At 35.6% G+C, this 27,910-nt stretch overlaps 3 protein-coding genes across 6 annotated transcripts; 2 read left to right on the forward strand and 1 right to left on the reverse strand.

Moving 5' to 3' along the window:
• Window positions 1-1,823: 1,823 nt before the first annotated feature.
• Window positions 1,824-5,451, forward strand: LOC104095610 (probable aquaporin PIP-type pTOM75). 2 transcript variants are annotated; one of them, XM_009601763.4, is made up of 4 exons: window positions 1,824-2,279; window positions 3,344-3,639; window positions 4,859-4,999; window positions 5,160-5,451. In XM_009601763.4, the coding sequence occupies exons 1-4, from the start codon at window positions 1,949-1,951 to the stop codon at window positions 5,253-5,255; spliced, it is 864 nt and encodes a 287-aa protein (XP_009600058.1). In that variant the 5' UTR covers window positions 1,824-1,948; the 3' UTR covers window positions 5,256-5,451. The 2 variants fall into 2 exon arrangements, with proteins under 2 accessions (XP_009600058.1, XP_070038932.1); XM_070182831.1 differs by having other exon boundaries at window positions 1,857-2,279; window positions 4,859-5,003.
• An 883-nt stretch (window positions 5,452-6,334) lies between these two features.
• On the forward strand, window positions 6,335-14,726 carry LOC104095609 (short-chain dehydrogenase TIC 32, chloroplastic-like). Its single transcript, XM_009601762.4, has 8 exons — window positions 6,335-6,686; window positions 7,793-8,024; window positions 8,185-8,264; window positions 8,929-9,082; window positions 9,625-9,703; window positions 14,004-14,088; window positions 14,278-14,324; window positions 14,413-14,726. The coding sequence occupies exons 1-8, from the start codon at window positions 6,581-6,583 to the stop codon at window positions 14,575-14,577; spliced, it is 948 nt and encodes a 315-aa protein (XP_009600057.1). The 5' UTR covers window positions 6,335-6,580; the 3' UTR covers window positions 14,578-14,726.
• A 1,093-nt stretch (window positions 14,727-15,819) lies between these two features.
• LOC104095607 (mitogen-activated protein kinase kinase kinase YODA) lies at window positions 15,820-22,627 on the reverse strand. Of its 3 annotated transcripts, XR_686150.4 has the most exons (13): window positions 22,490-22,627; window positions 21,237-21,984; window positions 20,421-21,125; window positions 20,090-20,177; window positions 19,794-19,856; window positions 19,352-19,512; window positions 19,156-19,231; window positions 18,287-18,346; window positions 18,093-18,200; window positions 17,777-18,016; window positions 16,318-16,943; window positions 16,136-16,235; window positions 15,820-16,064 (listed from the first exon to the last, which is right to left on the reverse strand). XR_686150.4 is itself a non-coding variant. In XM_009601761.4 (11 exons), the coding sequence occupies exons 2-11, from the start codon at window positions 21,788-21,790 to the stop codon at window positions 16,482-16,484; spliced, it is 2,517 nt and encodes an 838-aa protein (XP_009600056.1). In that variant the 5' UTR covers window positions 21,791-21,984; window positions 22,490-22,627; the 3' UTR covers window positions 15,820-16,481. The 3 variants fall into 3 exon arrangements, 1 of the variants encoding a protein (XP_009600056.1); XR_004506885.2 differs by having other exon boundaries at window positions 16,136-16,943; XM_009601761.4 differs by having other exon boundaries at window positions 15,820-16,943.
• Window positions 22,628-27,910: the final 5,283 nt, after the last annotated feature.

The raw sequence follows: 27,910 nt of genomic DNA on the forward strand, positions 1-27,910 counted from the left end.
GCAAACACACTCAAGAGTTCTAAAACTAAAAAAGAAAGAATTGAGTCACAAGATTAATGATTTTTTTTTTAGTGTAAAAGTGCTTGTTCTCCTAGAATATTCCATTGGAAAGGGATTAAAATTTTGGGTTTGCTTCTAGCATCCAAAATATAGAAAAAAGATAAAGTATAAATAGTTCTTCTATTGTCGTGATAATTGTTCTCCAATTTTCTCAATCTCTTTTTGTTATGTCAGAATTATTCTTGCATAGTAAGGGAAATTTGCTTTATTATAGATATCTGAAAATACATAGCATAAATTAGTCGATGGAAAGCAAATAATAGCATGATGATATCCATGAAATTTTAAGAAATTTATATTTTTAGCTGCTCTAAAATATAATAGTCGATAAAATATATCGATTTTTGGCTAACAAATATAAATAGTTTTGATCGAAGGACCAATTTTATATTTTGCCCAAATGTTAACCAAGTCCACTTTTATGGTAAGAATAGAATAGAAAATATTTTAAGGCAATTGAAAAATTGCAAATATATGGAGCTTTCTCAGAGGCAATAATTTCACGGGAGCTTAAAAATAAGAAAAATTAAGCCAAATAGTCGTTCATCCAACCACTTAAACTAAAAATAATCGATGAAAATTTAATATATACATAATTTATATATTATATATGTATAATTGTGTATAAAAAATACATAATTTATGTATATGACTAGAAATAATAAACAATAAATATGACGGCTATTTAAATAAAGCTCCCTAAAAATAATTAAAAGATTTTGCGCCCCTGATGATTATTAATTTTCTAAAATTTGCTTAGCTGCCCACATTCTTACAACTATTGAAAGATTAGGTGAATAAGTTGGTCCAGACCAGCTAATCAAGTTCAAAATGTTTTCAAATAATTAATACTGACACTCTGTATAGGATAAGAATAACAAATAAACCACACAATAATCTGTCAACATCCCTCTCCCACTCTGGCCCATTTCCAGAACACTCTATTCTTTCTCAGTTCAAGACACTAATAATATTCTCATATAGTACTGTCCATAATGTCATTAACAAAATAATTATTCTAATTCGAAAAATTAAGATTAGACCAACCCAATAATTAATCATATCATTCCAATAGGTTTGTCACACTTTTATTTATTTGTGTAAGTACTTACTAGCACTCAATATTTATACTAAAATATAATTTTGCTTGAGTAATTAAACGTTAAAGTAAGAAATACATATGTTAGTTGATATATAACTTGCATTCGTTCGTTTGATATAAAATATGTACCATTATATTTATAGTCAAGAGACTAAATATTAATTTTTTCAAAATTAGTTATCCCGTAATTATTATCCCATCTTCTCGTAGAGATAAAAATAATATTATAATTCTGAGATAACTAATCCCAAAATTAACTTTAGTATTACTTTATCCCAATCAAACATGAGATAACTCAAATATAATCATGAGATTAGTTATTTTATATTTCTATTACCAAACTAGCCCATGAGGTACAACACATAGTATGTTAATGACAGACTAAAAGGCAATTCGATACACTAAGTTCTTGCTACATACAGGGTTCGTGAAAAGAACGGAACATAAAAGTCTATTGTATACTTACTTATTCTATATTTTTACAAGAAATTATTTTCACGACTCAAATGCATAATCTAACAAACAAATTACTTTTGCTCCTCTTCTTGTTAATTGTTAATGACAGATTGATTATGCTAATTAGGAAAAAATATAGACCGACCAACTCAATAATTAACCAGACCAATTAAATAAGAATGTCACACTTTAATTAATTTGTCTTCATAATGAGTTCTCCACTATAAAACAACCACAACCCTATCTTTTCTCAACACCAAACTTGGTTTTTGAACTGTCCACTTAGCACAAAAAAGAGAGAAAGAGAAGCGAAGTTTAGTGAGTGTTCAAATGGCAGAAAACAAAGAAGAAGATGTTAAGCTTGGAGCTAACAAATTCAGAGAAACACAGCCATTAGGAACAGCTGCTCAAACAGACAAAGATTACAAAGAGCCACCACCAGCTCCTTTGTTTGAACCAGGGGAGTTGTCATCTTGGTCTTTTTACAGAGCCGGAATTGCAGAATTTATGGCCACTTTCTTGTTCTTGTACATCACTATCTTGACTGTTATGGGTCTTAAGAGATCTGATAGTTTATGTTCTTCAGTTGGTATTCAAGGTGTTGCTTGGGCTTTTGGTGGTATGATCTTTGCTTTGGTTTACTGCACTGCTGGTATCTCAGGTTAGTTTTTTTCCTTTTCATTTCTTGTTGTTTCTTAGTCATTATCTTGCTAAAGCTTGTTCATTTATGCTAATATATAGGTATAACATTTTGTGGCTAATTTTCTTTGTTTACTTTCGTTTGCGTACCATATTTTAGCTTGTGGTTTACTTACTTTGTACTTACATCATACTTTTGTCAACTAATTGAGTGGATTCTTGAGTATTTATAAAAAAAGATTCAGTCTTTCCCTGTTTTAGAAATTGAAAACATGTTTATTGGTTAACTTTATCCGTCTCAATTACAGAAAATGAAGTCTTTAATCTTGCTCAAGTTTGTTCCTTTACTCTTATTGTACTAAAAGTATAGCCTTTTGTGGCGCCATATTTGAGCTTGTGGTCACTTATTTTGTATATCATACTTTGTCAAGTAATTTTATGGATTCTTGAGTACTAAGAAAAAAATTCAGTTTTCACCTGTACTTTTTATACTGTAAACATGTGACCCTTTGTGACTGATTTTCTTTGTTTTCCTCTCTTTTGGTCGCCATATTTTAGCTTGTGGTTACTTTGTACTTGCATCATATTTTTGTCAACTAATTTAATGTATTCTTGAGTATTTATAAAAAAGATTCAGTTTTTCCCTGTTTTAGAGGTTCAAAACATGTAATTGGTTTACTTGCTGTGTCTAAATTGCAAAAAGTGGAGTTTTCCCTTCCATTATTGTTGGTTCTTAGTCATTTGCCTTGCTCAAGCTTGTATTTTTACCTTTATACTTAAAAAAGTATGACCTTTTGTGGCTAACCCTCCTTGTTTATTCTCTTTTGCTCACCATATTCGAGCTTTTAGTTACTTGCTTTATACATCATACTAAAGTCAAGTAATCTAATGGATTCTTGAATTTACTTACAAAAAAGATCAGCTTTTCCCTGTTTTAGAGGTTGAAAACAAGGTTAACGGTGTACTTTTCACTGTCTAAATTACAAAAATATGGAGTCTTTTCCTCCTTTGGTTTGGCTTTTGGACCTTTGGGGTTTATTTATTTTTCTCTAAAACTGAACTATATTGTGTTTTGACACGAAACAGGAGGACACATTAACCCAGCCGTGACCTTTGGATTGTTCTTGGCAAGGAAACTGTCCTTAACCAGGGCTGTTTTCTACATAGTGATGCAATGCCTTGGTGCAATCTGTGGTGCTGGTGTTGTGAAGGGATTCATGGTAGGTCCATACCAGAGACATGGTGGGGGTGCTAATGTTGTTAACTCTGGTTACACCAAAGGTGATGGCCTTGGTGCTGAAATTATTGGCACTTTTGTCCTTGTTTACACTGTTTTCTCAGCTACTGATGCCAAGAGAAATGCCAGAGACTCACATGTTCCTGTAAGTGTTCTATACTAATTTCAAGATTAACATGTTTTTGGTTCAAATATTACTTCTTTGTGCGATCAAATTGCTTATCTTGACTATTTACCTGTTGGATTTAGGCATCTGACCTTGTACTTGTAAGCTTTGGTTGTTGTGGGAGGCATAGATTTAAGTTTTATGGGTTCTGACTTTAAAGTTTTTAGCATGGAACCCATTTTATTTTTATAGTTATGGGTTCATATTACTATATATTAGAGTATTATTGAATTTTTATACATAAATTTATGCTTTCACATCAAAAGTTACGGGTTCTGGGTTCTGATACATTGCATCCACCTCTTGTGGGAGGTAGAGAGTTGGATGTAAATTCTGCTTGAATTTGTTTTTCCCACTTATATGAAATAGTATTACTTTATGGAAAGTTTTCTTGGGGAAGCAGAAGTTGTGGGTTGTGTGAGTGGGTTGGTTTTAGATAGAGTTTTAACTTTTACATATTGACAGTTTTGTTAACCCTATCAGGATAATTATAGGTGACATCGTCCATAATAAGTGTAACTAGTTACCTGAGAAATATGAGTTTATACATTAATAGTGTCACCTAAGATATATGACTGCAGTAACTACTTATAAAAACTAAAATTAGTAACCTTTAGAAAAAAGATAAGATACCTACTATAACAGGTTAAAAAGATTATATTGTCGTATAAGTTAAATTCTGAGAGTAAAACAATGTACTATCGTCATATTAAATTATACTAATAGTGTAAAAGTTATTTACAACGTAGGTGGTCTTACTTTTTTCGTGCAGCAAAAATGATGTTCATGCTAGCATGTGCCATGTTTGGTTTTGTCAGCAAGTGCTTTTAGTTGGTGTTGTGTGTTATCTTAGGGGACCCATGCCATTGAAAAATATGCTATGAGTTTGGCTAAAGATAGTGATGTTCACGTGAATGAGCTACTGTAGGTTTGGCTCTTTTTGTTTAGATAGATGAAATAATGCAGTGAATTCACCATATCAGAATGTTGTGGTCCTAGTTGTGTTTGAAAGAATTCTCATCTACTCCCAAAAGGGTTTAAAACTTATGACATAGCTTAAAAAATTTTCATGGTTGTAAAATGAAACAATGAGTCCTTAACACCAATCTAACTAAATTAATAACATTAAACTTGTATAGAAGTTAAAATTCTTATTAAAAACAAGGCATCATTGTGAAAAATTTGGATGGTGTTGCAGATTTTGGCACCACTTCCCATTGGATTCGCGGTGTTCTTGGTTCATTTGGCCACCATTCCCATCACCGGAACTGGCATCAACCCCGCTAGGAGTCTTGGAGCTGCGATCATCTACAACACAGATCAGGCATGGGACGACCACGTAAGCGTTCAATCTAAATCTTTAAGAAACATTTCTTTCTCTCAAGCTGGTCTGAACGTCACCGTTATTGTAACAAAAAAAAAACAATATTTATTTTTTGTGGCATGGTAATGAGCTATAGCTAACAAGTTAGTAATTTGTTTTTGTTGATTTTCAACAGTGGATCTTTTGGGTTGGACCATTCATTGGAGCTGCACTTGCTGCAGTTTACCACCAAATAATTATCAGAGCCATTCCATTCCACAAGTCTTCTTAAGTTCCCTCAAGAAGCCTTAATCTTTCTGAAGTTTCAAGACACACTACCTTTTTTTTGGGGGTTAAATTTTAATCCCCTCCTTCTGGTGTATTTGTAATGTGGATTTTCTTGTGTTCAGATGTCTATTATGTGTGTAAATTATCAGGTTATGTTGTACTGTACCCTGTCAATGAAGGTTCTTTATTTTATCCTATTAGTACTCCCCCCCCTCTTCCTTGGAGGATTTAAGCCATTTAATGCTAAAGAATAGGTAGAGGTAGCAAAGTTGACAATAATCTTGTTTTACAGCATTCTAAATTGGCCACATTAACATGATATTAGATTACTACACCTTGTAAGAAATAGCTCATATAATAGCACACTAGGTTGAGGTGTGAATGAAGTTTGTGAAAATTATTAAAGTTCAAATTTTAGCCCACAAACCTAATTTTGGTTGACAAAGTTATTAGGTATTTATGCCAATAGGAGGTAATAGATACTCAGAAGTAGTAGAAAAGTAGAATGCTAAGGAGAGTGTAGATTATTAATATTACTGAGAAATGTATATTTTAGTAGTTCTAAAAAATAATACTCGATTATATATATATATATACACGAAAAGTTGTATGACCTTACTCTTTCAACCACAAAAGAAAAAGAAGGAAAAAGGAAAATACATTTGGGGAGTTAAAATCAATTTTCAGAAGGCTTTTACATATTTGTAATTGTAGATTATTGCAATTATTTTCTGGACCTTGCTTTATTTTCATCAACAGTAACAACCACAATCAACCGTAATAATTCTATTTAATGTGGGTACCTACATTTAATTACGTTTTAATCGATTTGATAGTTACGGTTTAATGAAGTAAGACTCTAATAATAATAAAAATAATAATAATATCAGAGTAATTTACCCATAATTACATTAAGGTAAATATCATTTAATTACATTTAAAACGATTTGATAGTTACGGTTGAATGAAGTAGGACTCTAATAATAATAAAATCAGAGTAATTTACCCATAATTACATTAAGGTAAATATCATAATTATTCATAATAATATTAAGTTGGTGGTGTATTGTTTGCGTGTAATCCACTCTAAAAAGAAACAAATAGTGGATCATTGCGTTGGCTTTTCTCCTTTGTTGTTTTATGGGTAAAAGTTTTGGTTTTATAAATACCTGTGTCCAAGAAAGAAAATTTGTCTTTACTCTTTAAAACGTAACATAATATACTACTAATATATATATTCATAGCTATAGAAACAAAGAACTAATTACAGCATTTCCTTGATTTACACTAATCAACAAGTCAACACTCCAAGAAAAGAGCAAAAAAAAGATGTGGATTTTTGGAAGGAAAGGAGGATCTGGATTTTCAGCTTCTTCTACTGCCGAAGAAGTTACTCAAGGAATTGATGCTACTGGCCTCACTGCCGTTGTTACAGGTTCATTACCTTTTTTTTTTTTGAAGTATTTTTTTATTTCTTCAATACCCATTATTCCAATGTTTTGATTGACCAATTTGGTATCTGCTTTCTTTAGTTTTTTTTTTCATTTGACTCTATTATTTTTTTTTATCTGTATACTGTATTAGTTCTCCACTTATTGTTTGTGGTGAAAGGAAATATGTTGAACTGTGCCTGCTACTTTAGTTTGTTATTGTTGCAAGAGGTCGTGGAAGCCTCACATAAATGCAGGGTAAAGCTGCATCCTTATGGACCTGCGCATAACGGAAAGCTTAGTGAACCGGACTGCAATTTTATTGTGTTTGTTGATATAAACTCGGTCCGAGTTTCCAAAGCATGGTTCTTTTTTAACCCGGATAAAGGAGGAGGGTTGTGGTAAATTGATGGCCAATGTAATAATTGTCCAATATGATATGAAAAATCCTCTGAATTAATTTTGCTGGACGTGTTCGATATTCAATGAAAGTGGAATGGATAGAGAGGATTCATATAACTGAGTCTAACTAGCTCAGGAATGAGGTGTAGTTGATTGACTGTATTTATTGATATAACTATTAGTAGAAGTTAAATGTGAATATCAATGGCAAGCAATGATCATTTCAAATTAATTAATGGAGTTCCAAAATGAAATCTTTCTTCCTTGTTGACATTTCTCTTTTCGAGACTGCAACTAGATGGTAGTAATTTGTCGCTGACATGGGAGGTTCTGAACTGGGAGTCCAAAATTTTTATGTTGTTTCATTTTGAAGAAATATCTCAGAATTTGCAACTTATATCGCCCGTTTGGGAAAGAAGTCATCTCATCTCCCAAAAATTGCATGAAAAAGTTAGAGAAAGAGTGAAATCACTATCTTTCTTGGATGGAAGACCTCCTATCTACTTTGCTTTTACTTCTCATAACTAGCAAGAGTTCAAAAATCTATTTGTTTCAAGAATAAGTTTATATTTCAGTAGAATTTCATATTGCTTTTCGTGCATTTAAGAGGGTCACTTAGAATTTGGATGATTGCCTCTCAATTACTTACTAGCATGTGCAATGCAAGCTGAACGAAGGCTTATTTTTGTCCGGATCTTTAAATTTTCAGGAGCATCAAGTGGTATTGGTGCAGAAACTACGCGTGTCCTTGCAATGCGTGGCGCACATGTAGTAATGGCAGTTCGCAATGTAAAAACTGGCGCAGAAGTTAAAGAAAGTATTCTTAAAGAGATTCCTCCTGCCAAAATTGATGTAATGGAGTTGGATCTCAGTTCTATGGCATCTGTTAGGAAGTTTGCATCAGAGTACAACTCTTCCGGCTATCCTTTGAACATCCTAATGTAAGAAAACATTCCTTTAACTGAATTAGTGGCAGAATGCACAATCATAATGGATTTTTGCGTTCATCCTGGTATTGCTTGGAATGAGCATCTTGGTCACTCTGCGTTACATTCTTATGCGTGAATATTAAGAAATAAAATACTTCTTTTATTTTTGAAGCAATAATGCAGGGGTTATGGCTCCGCCATTCATGCTTTCTCAAGACAACATTGAATTGCAGTTCGCAACTAATCATCTAGGTAAATGAGTTTATTTCTTATGTCTGTTTAACATATCTTAGTTGATGGGAGAATATTCACATTCATGAAGAATTTTCACAATACATAGTCATTCCTTGACATGGTAATTGGTACAATACACGGACCCTTTCTCAAGATTTGACATTTTATCATTTTGTTTTACTATACTATTATTTTATGAAAATAGCATAATGGTAAGAGGTATGTTCGTTGGCTTGTAGACAAGCTTTTTCATTAAGTTGAGCTTCTTGCTTCCATACCAAGGCTAGTTAGTGTTGGGGTCTTAGAAGAGGGGAGGTTCTATGTTTGATGTATCTTATGGCTACACTTTTTAACCTACAAAGTCCTTTATACTCAGAAATTGCGTCGAAACCTTTATGACTATAAAAGGTGAAACTGCTGCCTATTGTATAACCAGTGTTTTGATGATATCAGTCTAAGAATGATCCACCTAACTTCGGGGAGATCATTCTTTTTTTTAATTATTATCTAAAATATTACGTTTTACCAATAAAAAAGAGACTGATCTTCTTGAAGTTACCCTGGCTTTATTAGTCAATAATCTCATGTGTACAGCCGTGTGTGTTTTGTCTTGTTATGCACTAATAGGATGGTTTCAGGTTGAAGTACCGCCAATATAAGAAGACTAGTATTGTTTGTACAGGTCATTTTCTTTTGACAAATCTTTTGCTAGAGAACCTGAAAAATACAGCTCAACAGAGCCACAAAGAAGGAAGGATTGTTAATGTTTCATCAATGGGACATAAATTTACATACCGTGAAGGAATTCGCTTTGACAAAATCAATGACAAAGATAGGTAGTTCATGGTTGCCCTCTTCATATTCTTACTATTGTTCAATTTATCTCTGCTTTGATATTGGCACATCTTCAATGATAAAACATAGACGTAGCAGTTTTAGAGTCTGAAATATGAATTTTAATTTGAAGAGTGGGTCTATATGTTACTTTTGATTTCCAGTTTGAATTTAGGTTATTTATCAAAGAGAAAAAGAATATGGCAAGTTAAGTTTTTGGACAGTTGACATTATTTTGGAAAAATCCAAAATAGAAACAGTATTAATTCCTCGTTCTATGTTATACTTTTATTGCTATACTTGGTTTTGCAATATTCTATTTTGTTGTCAATGCTTCAAGTTTTTGTACTTAAGATTTGTTGGTTGACGAATATATAGTTGTCAGTTTTATTTAACAACCTGTTTGAAAGTAGAGCAGTATAAAACTGCAAATTATAACAGGAAAACAGAATAAAGAACCATGTACGACACATTAGATTCAGGATCTGCCAGTGGATCTTTCTTTGAACAAGAGATTTGACGATAATTATTTGTCTATTTCCAGTTACACTTCTTGGTATGCTTATGGACAATCAAAGCTTGCTAATATCTTACATGCTAATGAACTTGCAAGGTGTTTCAAGGTAAACTATTGTCTTCTGGGTATTGAAGCTTCTCTTTACTTCAGCGACTGGTAACCAACTAAACATTTTAACATCCAGAGGAAACATTTAATTATATCAATTTGATCTTATGTCCATGTCTAGGTTCTTTTTACCGAGTGACAGTTTGAAAGTGGCATTATTATTAAAAATATTTTAAAAAATAAATAAATAAAAAAGTGGAATTATTGTTTAATTTACTAGAAATGTACATTTCAACAGTTCCCACCATTTATGTGCAAGTTTTAGTTTTTCATTGATCATCATCCTGGTACCAAAGTGTAGGAACTAAGGGGTCGTTTGGTACGCGGGATAAGGTGTGGGATTAAATTTATACGTACTTTGTTTGGTTGGCATACTTTGTTTGGTTGGCAGTGAAAATTTATACCGTCAACCAAACATGGTATAAATTTAATCCCAGACTTAATATTGGATATTCCATCTTATCCCACCTTATCCCATTAAACTAGGGATTATTTTATACCACCTCTCCCATGTGTGATAAATTAGTCCGGGGATTATAATCCCGATATAATTTAGTCCACGTACCAAACGACCCCTAAAGGAATTCTGAAAGAAGACCTTGCATCTATCCAAGTACATTATTCTTTCCCTTATTTTCGAGCCTCTTTCCTTAAGCTGGGGCAGCATGTTGCTAAGTTCTAGCTATAGATTTTGGTTCATTCTTGATATCCTGGGAGTATCACAGATTCTTGTATCCTGTGCATCATTTTATGCAAAAAGATCAGTTAATTTGAAATTGTTTTCCGAATAATGACACAAACAAAGAAATGTTCACAGACAATTAAGCGACAGTTTCCTCATTTGAATGATGAAATTGTTCTTGTGTCTCAGTAAGAGTAGATGACAAGTTTTTCATCCATCATGTAAATTCATTTAGTAAAGGTCAAATGGTCAATGCCACATGTTCGATGTGAGTTTTCCCATGTGTTCGATATCTTGCAGTTTTGCATTTCACCCTTAAAAGATGAAAAAAAACATAGATTGGAATAAGAGGGCCTGTATGCAGGTGTGAGGAATGGTGAGAGCCATTAGAAGTGCATCTTCCTGAGTAGCTTCTCAGCCTTCAGTCACTTGTTGGAAATTACAAGGTGAACCAATTGCATTGGTCGTTTAACTTGCCTAGAACCGAGTGTATTTTTAATAACCTTCCAGAAGAATTCTCGTAGTTCTACTTTTTTTTGATGAAGTAAGTTGTATAGTAATTAAAAGGCATCCAGAAGATGCAATGATTACAAAAGAAAAGGAGATATCAGCTCCTAGGAAGGACAAAAACCTATTACAATACTATGGAGCTGATAAAGTCCAAGAAAAGGTCAGGGTTATACACAGGGGTGTGGTTCACCCAGCAAAAAAGTAAAACTAAACATCTAGCCTTAAGTTTGTGTCTGGCAGTTGAAATGCCATCAAAGCATCTTTGATTCCTCTCTGTCCATATGCACCACAAAATAACAGCAGGAACCATAGACCAGATTCTCTTGATGGACTTCTCAACTATCCAGGAGCTCCAGCTCACAAAGGCATCCCTGACATTCCGAGGCATAGTCCAATGTAGACCAAAAAGTGAAATAAACATCGACCAAATGTCTGCTGCAACTGTACAGTGGAGGAACAGGTGATTGATTGTTTCATGATTGCTAAGGCACATATGGCATCTGTTGGCAAGTTGGAAACCCCTTCTGAGAAGGTTATCCTGAGTTAGGCAAGCACCCTGTAGTGTTATCCAACAGAAACCACTAACCTTGGGGGGAATTTTTGTCTTCCAGACCACTTTCCATGGCCACTGGTCAATCAAAGCTTTGTTAGTGCTCATGTTGTGATAGCTTTCTTTGACTGAATAGGAACCCCCTCTACTGTTGCCCCATTTAAGTTTATCTCTGTCTTGGTTGTTGATGGAGATGTTCTGAAGGCTGCCAAGTAGAGCTAGTAAATCCTCTATCTCCCAATCATTCAGGTTTCTCCTTAATCTTGGGCTCCAATTGTTCTCCTCCCAGTTTTGGGCAACTGTAGAGTTTGGGTTAGTTGCAACTGAAAAAAGTGTTGGGTAAGCATCCTTCAAAGTACTTTGACCATACCAGAGATCCTTCCAAAATAGGATGTGTTACCCACTGCCAACCTGGAGAGTTGTATTACGAGTGAAAGTGTTCCACAGCTTCCTGATACCCTTCCATAGACCACAACCATAAGATGTATTAACCATATTGGAGCACCAGTGACTATCACTGCCATACTTAGCTTGTACTACATCCTTCCATAAACTTGTTCCTTCTTGATTGTACCTCCAAAGCCATTTCATCAACATGCTCTTACTGTGCAACGACAAATCTTTAACTCCTAGGCCTCCAAGAGATTTGGGAAGTATTACCTTATCCCATTTCACAAGGTGGAATTTGTGGTCTTTGGAATTGCCTTCCCAAAGAAAGGAGCACTTAAGTTTATCAAGCTGCTTTCGAACTTTAACTGGAAGGGGAAATAGAGACATCATGTAGGTTGGTAAGCTATCCAGTACACTGCTGATAAGAGTTAGTCTGCCACCAAAGGAGAGATACTGTTGCTGCCAGGAAGCCAACCTTTTTTCAAAATTTTCAATAACCCCATTCCATACCTCAGTTGATCTATGTCCAGCCCCCAATGGAAAGCCTAGGTAAGTGGTTGGGAATGAACCTGTATTGCAACTCATGATCTCAGCCAACACCTCCATGTTTGGTACACAGTTAACATGATACATGACACTTTTTGACATGTTGATGTGTAGCCCAGACAATGCTTCAAAGATCATCAAGGTGATGTTTAGATGTTGCACTTGGGACTCCTCTGCACCACAGAAAATGAGAGTGTCATCTGCATATAAAAGGTGGGACACAGAGATTGAAAACTCTGGTCTACTGCCAATATCAAATCCCTTCAACCAAAGTAGTTGTTTGGCCTTCTCCAACATATTGCTCAGACCCTCCATTGCTAGGATAAAGAGAAAGGGGGATAAAGGATCCCCCTGCCTTATTCCTCTCTTAGGAGAGAAAAAAGCAACTGGGCTTCTATTCACTAGGATAGAGTACTTGACAGTAGAGTAAGAGAATTTGATCCATTTGTCCCCAAATCCCATCTGTCTTAGGATTGAAATGAGATATTGCCAGTTGATTTTGTCAAATGCCTTCTCAATATCAAGCTTGAATAGCATTCCAGGCTCTCCAGTTCTTTGTCTCCATTCTAAGGCTTCATTTGCAATAAGTGCAGCATCTGAAATCTGTCTCCCCTTTAAAAAGGCATTTTGAAATCCTGAGATCATGTTTCCCATTACCCTTCTAAGTTTTTTTGACAGAACTTTGGCCACAATTTTGTAGACACTTCCAATGAGGCTGATGGGTCGGAAGTCTTTGAGTTGAATTGCTCCTTTCCTTTTAGGAATAAGTGCTATGAATGAGGCATTACAAGACTTGACCATGTGACAGTGATTGTGAAAGTGATTAAGAGTCCCCATGACATCCTGCCTTAAGGTATCCCAGCATTTTTGATAAAAGGCCATAGTCAGTCCATCAGGTCCGGGGCTTTTGTCAGGTGCACAACAATTGATTGCATTTACTACTTCCTCTTCTTCGAAGGCAGCTTCCAGAGCTTCTTTCTGTTCAGAGTTCAGTCTTCCCAGTCCTTCAAAAGTAGCACTAGGCCTCCAGCTTTCATTCTCAGAGTATAGCTCCTTGTAGAAATCCAGAATCCCACTTTTGATTTGTTCCTTGTCTTCAATTATATCATCTCCTATTTGCAACCTGTCAATACAATTGTTTTACTTAGTTTTGTTATTTGTTTTACCTGGTCAGTTATTGCAAAAAAATTGTAGTTTTCATTCCTGAACTGGCTCCTAGGACAATTTGGTACAGTATGTACATGAGTGACCATGCACGACCGCACTTTCATACCCACTAATCACGACTTCAGGTGCAACTTCTATCTCAAGCCTCAACCTTTGATTGTTTGGCGACCAAAGGTGGATCAGCAAACTCTTACTATTTGAATTTTCATTGTTGTTAGTTGAGTCACTATATATGATATTGTGCAATTTTCATGCGATAGAACTTTACTCGGAACATACCCACCCAAGGGAACATTATAGTCAATGAAAATATGAGTTTATTTAATTCTCTGAAAGCAGGTTTTTACTAATTCTTTAAAAATGACGTTTAAACCTGTCCTAGAAGGAATGCAGTATGATGAAGTGGATCTCTGTTCTTGTTAAGCATAAGCTCTATTGCTACTTGTCTTACAGGAAGAAAGATTGGAGATAACTGCAAATTCGCTTCACCCAGGGGCAATTAATACCAACCTCATGCGTCACCAGAATTTGATTGAAGGTAATTTTTTCATCTTCCACAGTGTTTCTTATTGTTTTTATCGCATGTCTCATGAAATTGTAACCTTCAATCCTATAAAAAATTAACACCTTCGCTTATATCTGTGTTTTGGTTGGTTTGACGAAAGTTAGGTTTATTGCAACTCTCTTTAACTGATTGAGGTTAATGATTGATTTCGACTACTTGCAGGCATAGTTAACTGGATTGGCAAATACTTTATTAAAGATATTCCACAGGTAACTAGTTTCTTGTAAATATAAGATATAAACTGTCTGCCACAAGATTTTACATTTGTTTTCTTATATGTTTCTCCCTTAATTCTAGGGAGCGGCAACTACGTGCTATGTGGCTTTGCATCCTCAGGTGAAGGGGATAACCGGTGAATATTTTTCAGACAGCAATGTTGCTACACCAACTTCTCATGCTAGAGATACAGAGTTGGCAAAGAAACTCTGGGATTTCAGCTTGAATTTGACGAAGCCTCAGTAGAAACAACGACAAACTTGGTTTATACATTCCTAATTTCAGTATCTGATCTTAGTATGAACGCTCTTCACAAGTTCTCCTATTTGTCTTTTCAAATACTTTTTACTTCTTATGGACTATTGAAAGTAGAATGATGACCATCTTTATATACTCGTTAATTGACTATTGAAAGTAGCTGAACATACATCAAGATGACAAGGATTTGACCTTTTCGCGAAAAAGAAGAATGGATGAGAATCAATATATGGGAATGTCGAAAAAAAGAAGAATGGATGAGAATCAATATATGGGAATGTTAGCCTATGTTGCTCGGACTCTCCGAAAATGTCACCGGGTGCGTGTCGGATCCTCTAAAAGTAGTGCATTTTTGGAGGATCTGACACGGGTGCGGCAGGATTTTGGAGAGTCCGGGTAACATAGATGTTAGGTCCTCCACACTACGAAGAAGGGATGATTTAGAGAGGATTGCACCAACCAATGCTTTGACTCTCAGAGTGAGAGTTGGTATCAATCTCATTCCTTGTTATTAGATAACAAAGTAAATTTCACCCCGAACAAAGAATGAAATGTAACCTGCTTTAGCAAGCACTTACTCCTGTCAAAAAGTGAGACTTTACTATATTAGTAGTTCTCTATATTAGTAGTTAAGTGATAACAAACAAAAAGATATATACGCCTTGCAACTATTTATCCAACTTTAGAAAATAAGAGGGATGTAGGCTGAACTGTGTATTTGATACTTCTTTTTATCAGTTTAGAAGCAAAATCACCTGATGGATGTCATTAGCCATCATTAGTCAAACACGCTTCTCCAACACACAAGGACACAGGATAAAAGTTGATGGATGTTAGCCTTATCAAAGGCGCGCTTAAGCCTTGAAGCGAGGTTCAAAATATGTTGTTGAGCGCGAAACGAGGTTCAAAATATGTTGTTGAGCACTTCCCCTCGCTTAGCGGGCGCTTCGGTGTTGTCATCAAGACTCTAAAGCATACTTTTTCTCGCCAATGAGCATAATCCTGAAGAGTCTACACTAAACAATTGATATTTTACTTTAGCGTAAATTTTCTTCAATTTCTTTGTCCATATATTTGGTATTTATAATTTTTATTCATTTGCGCCTTTATTCTTTAAAGCCCACGCTTTATTTGCGCTTTGTGCTAAAAGTCCCAACAAAACACTGATGGATGTCATGAGCCACCACTGGTCAAGCATGCTTTATATAAAAGTTGAAACCACATTCATGATTCAACTTCAAAAGCTTACTATTATTACTGAAAGTTGGATTATACCTGGCTTACAGGGAACCATCATACAAGATACAACAGGCTATTGCTGAAAAGCTCAAACGAGTAGTAGAGAGCTTTACTATGAACAATTACCAATAAATATTTTACAAGCAAGCCTGAGATTCCCCATCTAGCCTTTAAAATAAGTCCATCCTGTACAAAAGTACGACAATTTTTTCACATTTGCCTCCTTGTATTTCAACCTGACGAAGAAAAGATCTATATGTCAAGAGTTTGCAAACCAGAAGCCCAAAAGAAAGTGTGTTCCTAGTACCTCTCTATCATGTAAGTGGAACCAAAACTATAAACTTCTCTGAACCAGTTGAATTATACGTCATTGTAATATACTGTTGCATGGCTCCTTGGGCGGTGATCTGGGGAGAACCAAAATAAAAAAAGTATCAAGGGCGTCGTGGAATCCATAAGCAAATGCTGTTACAGGTACAAGTAACTTACAATAGCAACTGACAGCAAATAAATTGGTATTTTGTGACCGCCTTCTCCTTTCATCTGCTCCAAAACTTTTATTCAGTAAACCAGACTTTTTGGTATAGTTACTGTGCAATTGTTCCAAGAGATATTTCACGCGCATCCATCTTTTTTCAGGTGGCTTTTACAAGTTAAACCCCATTATCCTGACCAAATACTGGAGAGCCAGGATTCAGGTCAAACGATGGGCCCAATTTTACTTGATCCCTCAGGAGCTGCTGCGCAACCCTATTAGCTAATACTGACTGTCCCTGATATGGTTGTTCAGTCACGCCCCTTTGAGCCGGGCCCCCAAAATTATCTCCAACAAAACCATTGTCAGATGGAGGTGTTTCTTGGATCAAATGGGATTGAGAAGTCCCTCGAAACATGTCAGGATTCAGATCGTGACTAGTTTCACCATTAGGGTGAAAGCTTCTTTGGGCCCTTGAAGAAGTTCCTATGCCTTCTGATGAATAGGTCATTGAGTTAAATAGTGGAGCAGCACCACCGCCACCACTAAGAGGTGTTGTTGAACCAGATACAGCACGGGGGCTTGATATAATGGAGGGGGAGAGTCTCCCACTCATATGCTTAGGTGATTGTCCGACGGCCTGAAATATCAAAAACATAAAGTCAACCCTCTAAGACCCAAGGAAAACAATGAGTTTAGCAATGATCAGCCAGAGTATATTTGCTTAATTTAAATCATGGTGCATATAGTCAGCAGAATGTTCGCAAGTCCTAAAGGTGGCAGATAACATCACTAGTCCCCACTCCCCAGAAATGATTAAGAGGAGTTCCCCAGACAGAGAGGATCGAGTGTTACTGACGGTACCTACCACAAATGTAAAAGACAAACCTTTTGAGAAAAAAATGTGTTTTCCAAAAGGAGCGAGCACCATAGAGGTTTCATATAACTGAATTTACACTGAAGGAAAATCTACTATTGCCCCAAACGACGTAATGAACCTACTTAGCCGGCAACCCACCAATGTTCATTTGCAAGCGCTTAAGTGATATGAGACCCTCAAAAGTTAATCATCCTTCTGAATTTGTTTTTGCACTTTTTTTTTGGTTTTTGTAGCCTACTACCTTCAGACAGTAGAAATAATTGTGTCTAGAAGAACTGTCCAAATCATTTCAGAATGTCCTGTTCCTTTAAAGTTCTCAATTTCAAATAGTAGTATATATCATTCTTGGATACAAATGCAGTAAAGTTGGTCGCAAAATCTTCTAATATAGTTATTATAATTTCTTTATCAACCACAGCGAAACTCAAAAAAAAAAAAAATCAAAGTAGGGAATGTTCAAGAAGAAATGATAATGTCCTTGTGGAAGTCATGCTCACAGATAGACCAAAATTATGGAAGCAGGCACTGCATGTGTAGCTTTTAGTTGCACTGGAATGGCAAGATTGCCAGATGCACAAAGAAGGAAACCCTACCACTGATCTCACAGTAGGCATGAGTGGAGGTATTATTTCTGCAGGTTCAAGACTTAGAATGGGTCTTTCCACCGGAACGCTACTCCTGACAAAGGGATGTTCCAAGAGCTGAGAAGCTGTTGGACGATGGAATGGATTGCGTTGTAGACATTGCCACACAAAATCCTTGCCCTCATCTGAGAGGTGGTAGGGGATCAAAGGGAGTTCCTTGCTGTTTCCAATCTTAAATATAGCAGCAACCTATTAAAAATGAATTAGAAGCACAACAAAACATTGAAACTGTTTACTCTTTGGACCATCATACATATTTACTAACCCCCTCATACTGACTCCAAGGTGGTTTTGTCGTTGCCATCTCCAGAATTGTACATCCAAGGCTCCATATATCTACCGCAAGATTGCAACCACTTGAATTTTTAATAACCTGATTAATAAATTTATAAAATGAATTAGTTGAAACACAATGCTAAACATTGATGATATAAGCGTTTGAGTAATACTAATGCAAACCTCAGGCGCCATCCAATAAGGACTTCCCTTGAAAGACAAAGGACAGTATTGACCAGTTATCTGCAAAATGTAACTGAGCTAGCTAAATAAGACCTGTACAGAAATATGAACAAACAAACATTTCCTCCTAACACCAACAGTTGAAACTCAAAAACCTTACAAGACACATTTTTTGGGGAAAGTGTACTTGGAAGAGATATAAAGGAAATCCTCCTAGTCAAACAATAGAGGACCGAACAGTTGTTATCCAGGTGCAACCTTAGAAATATGCTGTAAATTTAGGATTCTTTGGCCAGAACTTAGACAATTATTTATTATTATAAAACATACGAAAAGTTGACCTGCAATCACTTCAAAATTTATTGCTTCTGGAGTATTCCCACCTAAGACTGTAAAAAATTACCATGAATGGCCATATTTCAATTAGGTTACGATATAGCCTCCCAATTCACAGAGTTAATAAGTATACACTCTTATGCAAATTTCAAGAGATTCTACAGCTTTTGATTCTTGGATTCTCAAAATTGTAAACTCAAAACATCATATGATCCTTATGCAGTTCTCTAACTATTTTTAGGAAACTTTTGCAAGACTCCAGTATTCGCTCCCAAAAGGTTTAAAAACAATAACTCTGAGTTCCATTTTACAAAGGGACAACAGAGATTGTTATGGACCTAAAAGGAAACCTACAGATAGCAGGAATAAGACAATCACAAAGCAGATCCTAGCACTGCCTAACTTTTGGCTTGCCCCACGCGTTTCGTAGAAAACTTGACATAAGTAACAATAATGTTAGACATGAAAAAGTGCATTCCAACCCATATGCAAAAAGTAGATAGACAAGAGTGTGCTGCACAAAAAGATCATACATGTTTTGCCATCCCAAAATCTGCCAATTTAACGCGGCCACTTGGGTCAACCAGTATGTTTGCCCCTTTAATATCTCTGAACAAAATTTAAAACTAAAAGTCAGTCATTAGACATATTAAGACACGGCTCTAAGAAAATCAATGCCAAAAAAAACATGTATATTGCCCACAAGTACTTTTTCAACAATTCACCTACCTATGCACTGTGTTTTTAGCATGCAAATATGCTAGCCCAGACAAAATTTGCTTAGTGTAACTTTGAATTGCTAGCTCACCCAACTGACCATATTCTTGAAGAATTTTATAGATTGAACCACCAGAGACATACTCAAGGTATATGTATAGTTTGTCATCTACCTGTAGATGAAATTGAACGAGGCATTTAAGGCAATCTATATCATCATTTAAGGGAATCATGAGATTAAGTGCAAACTGTAACATATTCAAAAATAAAATCATGATTGTTGATATCCTGAATAACTTGAGAATAAAATGTTGGAGCTTATCAAACAAAATTTTGGGCACATCGTACTTAGTCAACTTTGATCTTATTGTACAACTTACTTTAAATAAAGAAAACATTTTATGATTAATTATGACAAGCATGATGCCAGCAGTAACCACTTTAAGAAACTTACCGACTCAGATCCATAATATTGCACGATATTTGGATGGCGCAACCCACTTAGCAGTGATATTTCCTACAAAATATTGCTCAAGCTATGGTTTCATGAAGATAAATTATGAAGTCAACAACAGAAACACTATGATAATTTTCAAAATAATAATAATAATAATAATATTGCTTCTTTTTGTTTTTTATTTAGCTTCAACTAAGTACTTCGTGTGAAAACATTTATCCCATAAAAATTCTGTATAGAGCATAAGTATAGTCCGGAGAAGCAAATTTAGATATTTCTTAAAAGTAACTCACTTGTCCAAGTTGCTGTGCACTCTCTCTTGACTTAGCATCATCTGAAAAAAGTGTTACTTCCTTCATTGCACACATCTCACCACTTTCACTGCAGATTGTTATCAAATATGCATTAAAATTAGTGTCTGTTTTGAAAAGATAAAATAATGATACAAGAAGAACTCCATTAGTTTGCTAACTCCACGTCCAGTGGATCATCATTAAAGTAATCTAATGTAAAGCATGTGTACAAATCTCAAGCAAAAATGCAGATAGGAATATTAAAAGCACATTGAAGGTAAGCTTTATAAGAAACAACGGTAAAGTATCGATTACCATCCCAGCTACTGACCTGTTAAAACCAAGGTACACATGTCCGAATGTGCCTCTGCCAATCAGACGTCCTTTCTTCCATCGTGACCCTGGGATTGGAGGATTTTCTGTCCTACCAGGACTTCGTGGAATTGCAGGAGCCACTGAATATGGAGGAAAATGAGAATGAGGGATTGATATGGGAGGAAGAGGCAGCCGGTGACTTTGCTGTTTTCCATCATCAAGCCAGGCTGTGGAAGATTCAGCCGATGTCCCACCAGATCGAGGATGCAAAGGAGTTACAGCACCACTATGTATCCTAGAGCCAGGACCAGGACTAGTCATTCTGGGGCTAGGTACAGGTGAACACTCAGGACTACACCTGCTGTGTGGCCAAAAGGGCTGTGCTGACATATCACCTCCAATTGAATTTTGTCCTGAATTCTGGACTGAACCTGGACTAGAGCAGAACCCTGATCCTAATAAGGTTATGTCTTCATGTGGCTTCCCTAGCCAGAAACCAAAGTTCATGACCGGTTCATGCCCGAATACCCTCATGGGACTTCTTGAAGGACTTGACATCGAGCTGTCAGGAGCACTATAGATAACACCATGATGAGGAATCTGTAAGTCTGCCACATGAGAGTTTAAAAGCCTCTGTCTAGGAGATGTAAGGATCACCTGATTGTTAGACTCTCCTGGACTTGCTTTGGATGCAATAGGAGATTGAACCTTCTGCTTCAAACTACAGAAACATTGAGTTTATTTGTTAGAAATTCTAAAAAGAGAAACTCTTAAGAACTGCTGTGTATCAAATTGGAAGCTGGGACAGCACATTGTATCAGTTTGTGCTTACCTGGAAGGACTATTCAAGGCAGTTCTGCTCCCATTTTCATAATCAGATGTTTGGGGGCTAAGAAGCCGTGAGTCAGCAGGGTCATCACTGTCACTGGAGCTGTCACATGAAACAGAAGCAGTTGGTAAGTCCTTGTCAACCCCTGTAGCAGCTGGTCCATTTGGAAGATGCCTAGGCATGGGAAGAGGCAAAGTCAATGATGGCTTGGAGTCTCCACTAGTCACTGATTTTATGGATGCACTGTTCTCAGAGTCGACAAGATGTACATTAGAAAAGTGACCCTCAGGAAGGGGAAGTGGTTGAGAAGAAGTCCTATCAACAAAGCTCTGACAGCATGAAGCTGGTGTAGATGGTGATGGTGACCTGGAAACCCTTGATTGAGAACCCTTTTCTGAAATAATATCATTACATCGTCTTCGAGATGATCCAGATTTACCACTTGATTTTTCCTCGGTGAAAATCTTCAGTTTCCTACTTATTGTATCAATGAAACGTTCCTTCTTGGATTTCCTCCTTACATCCTTAGATGAAGACTTCCCCCACCATGAACGCATTGCTATATGAGATTATTGTGAGCAAGGACAGTCAACTGTAGCGTATACCAAAATCTTAGCTGAATAAAACCAGCTAAATAGCTAAATTCTATGAGGAGTTCCTTTGAATATGCTTTTTTGTCATAGAAGGGCTCATAGTGATTAGTTCAGTCCGTCAAAGAGCATCAAAGTTCATTTCTAACCAATGCATGCACCTACAACCATTAAACAACTTAGAGTTTAAAACTTCTACAATTTAGACAGGGATATAGATGCAATATATGAGTTATGATAACAAGCACTATATCTATGGCCGTCTGCTAGAGAAAATGGGCTAATCAACAGCACCCTTCAGCTGTTTATGTCTTTGCAAGCATGAACAGGTAGAAGACAACAAAAGTATTCGGCATGTTAATAATTATCAAGTAAAATGTTCAGCAACCTAACAATTTGAGTTCAACAAGTTCATCCAATTTAAGTTCTAGTAAATTCATTTTGGGGGGGGGGGGGGCAACAGAAATTAGTGATCCATCTCTAAAGCATTAATAAAACCAGGGGATAACTCTAAATACGGATTAAACAGAAACTCAATTGAAAGCACCTCCAATCATCGGCATCCACAATTTCTAAAAGTATAATCATTCAGGAGTATATCTTACAAATGCTTCAAAATTATAAGTAAATGAAAGACAAAGAAGAGAAGAAGAAGAAGAATCTTACAAAGGCTTAGAAGTCAGTCTTGACTCCTTATAGCACAGCAACTCAAAGGAAATTACCATCACACCAGACATTTCATATAGCAGATACATCCTCCTAAGCTCCCCGAGAATGAAATCAAAAGGCAAACCTCTTTGTTACCTGGAATGTACGGAAACAAGTATTACATGCATGCAAATTATGATGCTAACAAATTTACTTAGAAAGAAAAAAGGAAATATGATGCTAACAAATGCTAATAATAGATGACCTGAATAATTTTCATTATGCTTCCTAGTGGATGTGCTCACATGTGCTAACTGAAGTAGTTATCCAGAAAAGGTTTCCTGAGCATATCTGTATGCGTCTGTGGGTGCATGCGCGTGTATGCCACACCATTAGTCACACAATCACAACAATAGACTTCTCTAAATAATAACCTTTTTTTTTTCAAATTCACCTGAAACTAAAATTATTAGACTTGCAAAGAACATGATTTTCCCAATTTTTAGCTGCAGAAGCAATAAGTTAAAATCTGATCACGGAACAAGATAAAACCTTAACCACCCACTAATTGCAAATAAAATACAATCACATGCATATATTACTGTAATACTGTAATGCATATGTACATTACAGTGAGGTCAACATAAAACTAGGCTGACTTATGCAAAAGTCAAAGCGATAATTCACTTACTAGGTTAGCAAGAAAGTGTTCGAGCAGCATACCAAACCGAAAAAGGAAACACAAAAGTCAAAGCCCTAAATTCTCTGACTTGTGAAGATAAAACTTGCCTGAATTTCACTGTGGAAGCAATCAAATTCAAATCTTGTTCAATAAACAATAAAGAAAAATAGCTGAAAATGAAACCATCAACACCTACTAATTTCAAATACAAACCCCAATCATTCTTGAGTTGCAAAGATAAAAAAAAATCACTGAATTTAAGAAGTGGAAGCAATCAAAAATCCATTTTTGATCCATAAACAATTTTTAGAAAAGCTCGAATGAAAACTTAAATACCCACCAACAGTAAATAAAACACAATTATGTGCATAAATCACCGTAAGAACTAAGTCAAAACCCTAAATTCTTAGACTTTAAGCAAGTGGAAGCAATCAAAATCCATTATTGATCCATAAATAAAATAATTAAACAAGCTCAAATGAAACTTTAAATAAATCCATTAACTGCACACAAATAAAAAACAGATTTATGCCCATAAATCACTATAATTAATCTACGTTACAGTGAAGCAAACAGAATCTGAGCTGACTTATGCAAAAAAGTCAAATCCCCAATAATTTAGTAACTTACGGGGTCTGGAAGAAAGTACCCGAATATCATCCCGACCCGAACTTAAATGGGCCGGAGAATGAAGTTAAAGTGAAGTGATGAAAGGATTGATTGAAGAGAGTGTAGTGTGCATGGAGAAAAGGCTAAGCACCAAATTTAGCAGTACATGCTGAAGTGGTAAATGACATATATATCCCTCTTTGTCATTTTTTAAAGTCAAATGTCATGACTTTTTAGTTTCTCAAGTCAGTTGACTCTTTTTCCCCCCTTCTTTTTTGAGAAATTAATTTTGAGCTATTGGAAAAAAGTTGCTTTTTTGAATATTTGCGAATTCAGTTTTCAATTTCTTTTTTGTGTTTCCTTATCACGTCCAATTATCAACTTTGTTTTCCATTTAATTATTTATCATGGAAAAGAATAATATGGCAGTTATCAATTCCATTAGTTTTTTTTTAATGTTTCTCTTCATGTTTGTACTCGTATTGGTACCCCTATTAATTAGAATCTGTGCTGCGTACTAAGGCTTGTTAAAGAAGGAGGCGCTCCCTATCATAAAGTTTTTTATCCCCACAACTCAAACTTAGATTCGTGACACGTAAGATTCATTAAAAGGTGAAGCGCTCCACCCCATTAGGTGAGTTCGAATCCGAAACTGCTTGTCAAGGATGCAGACATACTCCTATTCATCAACCAAATTCTGAAGTAAAAACAAGGACTACGACAATTGCTGTAGATAGGGGTGGGGATCATTTGTCCATCGACTGTATAGTATGATGTTTATTTGGACTTCTTCATTACATTGGCCCCTGAATGTTATGATCTTACACTAACGTAGAATGCAATTAAATAAGAGGGAGTAATGTGCAGGATTTCAACACCATCTACCTGTTCAAATCAAATGAGGAGCAAAACAGAGCTACTAAAAACATTTCAACAATATCTGTCACTACATCACAATAGTAGTAGTAGTAAATATTCACAGCAATTTGACATTGGAAAGACAAAAGCCTATTTTGTTTCCCCTTGAGTATGAAACTATTACTACTATCTTCTCATTGGATGATGGACTCGTCTGAGGTTGTAGTAGTTCTTTTCGGAGTAGGCAGAATTAGTCTCAACTACCAGCTCCTTGGGACAAAGACGTATTATTTCACTGATGTGGAGCAGCATTTGCTTGGTAGTTCCTTACTGTATTATTTCACTTTTTTATCCCTTGAAAATGAATCCTGGAATCAAGAATCAATTATCAAGGTCTGTTCAGCAACGGGCAGCCCGATGCATTAAGCTCTCGCTATGCGCAAGGGTCCGGAGAAGGGCTGATGTGTTAACTTCAATATCACACAAGAGGGGGTGATTTGTGTGATGTCCAATTTTTCGCTTAAACTGATTATGGAAAGACCTGGTTCTTCTAAGTGTTCCTTAACCTACTATTGCTAAAATAGTAAATGCGGAAAGTAAAGAACACAAGTATTTTACGTGAAAAACACCTAGCTCAAAAGGTGAAAAAAATTACGACCTACTTCCCACTAGGATTTTCCCAAACTCTTCCACTAAATCACTGAACCAAAAAACTGCATTTACAAAATACTTTTGTAAACCTAGGATTAACTCTAGTCACGTTGTGGCAAACAACCTCTAACTGTTGCGACAACTTCAAGTTAACTCTAACTTGAATACTCTGAGTACCTATTACAATTGCCTCTAGATAAAGCTGAACGGTACAATATGAAAACACCTACTACAATTGAACTAGAATAAAAGACAGACACTTAGAGCTGGTTCTTTTATCTGGTTCATGTAGCTTCAGGTTTGCACACTTGAATCACACACGAATTGCTTGCAAAATGACTTGCTATTTTGCTCTCAATTCACGTTTAACTTCTGCTTTTATGCATACCTGTAGAATGAGAACATCCTGCGATTTATAGAATTAGTAGAGTAGAAAATAACTAGAGTTCTAATGCTACTCTTCCTTGGTGGAAGAGTTCTAGTTGATCTCAACTTCTAACTCCTCCTTTATCTTGGATAGTGCTCTCTTTGATTAAGGAGAATTTCTCCTTATCAATTATGCAACCTTTTCGATCAGGAGATATTAATTATACCAAGTTAAGCGTATCTCCTTCATGTGTATCCCACATGCTCGAATCTACCCGTGTTTATACACACAAGGGATGGAATTGGTTCATGACTCAGCTTCCTTTGTCAATCTTCAAAACTAACCTTCACTTAGGCCAACAATAGCTGATGTATGTAGCCTTACCCTATATTTCTACCGGAGGCTATTTTTACGGCTCGAACCCGTGATCTCCTGATCACATGACAACAACTTTATCAGTTACGTCAATGCTCCCCTTCATAACATAACGAATTAACAGAAGTGCAAACACTAATTAAGGCGAGGATGATACTCACATGCGCATGGATGATAGTTGTGGTTTTCTTATCTTCTTTTTCAACTTGCAGCTCTTTCTTTGTTTCAGAAAGACAAAAAGACCCCATTAAACTTATTCAAAAAACAGATTTGAATACTTAAACTAAACGGGTGTTCTTTTACCCCTATTCTTGTTCGAAGTGAATTAAATAACACCCTAACACTATAATATCAGTTTCATAATGTGATGTGCTTTACACATGCGCCACATCATTGCCACATCAGCGCCACATCAGAGCCATATCAGCGCCACGTTAGAGCCACATCAGAAATTATCTAAATTTTGATTTTTTAACCTTTTCGTTTCTTTTTGTCTATTCATATTTTTTCCTTACTCATTATTTAATACACTAATAAATCTCTAATTAATTATTAAATTCCTCTTAATTATACTAGTATAATACTGGCGCGATGCGCGGAAAGTGTTAGAGAAAAAAGTCACAACACAAAAAATTATTGCCTTATTTTTAGCTAAATATAAATTTTACGGACATATTCTAATAAAGACAGTTGGTACAATGATAAATATAAAGTTCTTGATTTTATATATACAATATAATTACCTGCCGAGGGTATTTCGAAAACAGTTTCTCTACCTTCACAAGATAGGGGTAAGGTCTGCATACACTTACCCTCTACAGACCCCACAATATGGAATTATACTGGATATGTTGTTGTTTGTTATTATAAGTACCTGCATAATTCGCGGATGTTGTAAAGTAAAGAAAACAAAAGTTGAAAGTTGAAGCTATTTCATAGTATAATTGCGTTCATCACAGTAAATCATAATTAGTTTAACATAACTGTGACTGAAGAACTTTATTTCAAGCATAATAGTTCTAATATGGATGCATTGGTTTATATATATAACAACAAAGTTTGATAGTAGCCCCCTTTCTACTTTTAAGATTCCTATATGATCATTCATTCTGCCAGTTAATAATATCCAAGGAAAGAAGATATTGAGAACGCTTAATGATTATCTATGGATCAAGCATCTGACACTCATTATAGATAATTTTCGTCATGCTTAAAAAAAAATATATGTCGCATTGTAACTCCACTCATATATCCTAATCAATTATAAATAAACAAATATTACTTAGGAAATTCCAATAGGAAAGCTTTGAACATTTTTTTTTTTTTAGATTTTACAATATTTATACCTTCGATATTTCTATGTCTTCCCATCAACTTTCAGCCACGTATGTCATGGCAAACTCGTGCGAGTTTTGATCATATATCTTTAGCACATTTCTACATCTCGATAAAGTTACAAACTTGTTGTTTTATACGTCAATGCCACACAAGAGGGGTGATTTGTGCGGTGTCCAATTTTTGCGTGCACTGATTATAGAAGGACCTGGTTCTTCTAAGTGTTCCTTATACTACTGTTGTAGAAATAGTAAATGCGGAAAGTAAAGAACACAAGTATTTTTACGTGAAAAACACCCGTCTCAAAAGATGAAAAAACCACGACCTACTACTCAGTAGGATTTCTCAAATTCTTCACTACATCACTGAGCCAAAACAGTATTTACAAAACTCTTTGTAAACCTAAGGATTAACTCTAATCCCGCTGTGGCAACCAACCTCTAACTGTTGCGACAACTTCAATTTAACTATAACTTGAATACTCAGAGTACCTAATACAATTACTTCTAGATAAAACTGAAAGGTATAATTTGAAAACCACCTACTACAATGAAACTAGAAT

Source organism: Nicotiana tomentosiformis, chromosome 8 (assembly GCF_000390325.3).
Source record: "Nicotiana tomentosiformis chromosome 8, ASM39032v3, whole genome shotgun sequence".
NCBI lineage: Eukaryota > Viridiplantae > Streptophyta > Magnoliopsida > Solanales > Solanaceae > Nicotiana > Nicotiana tomentosiformis.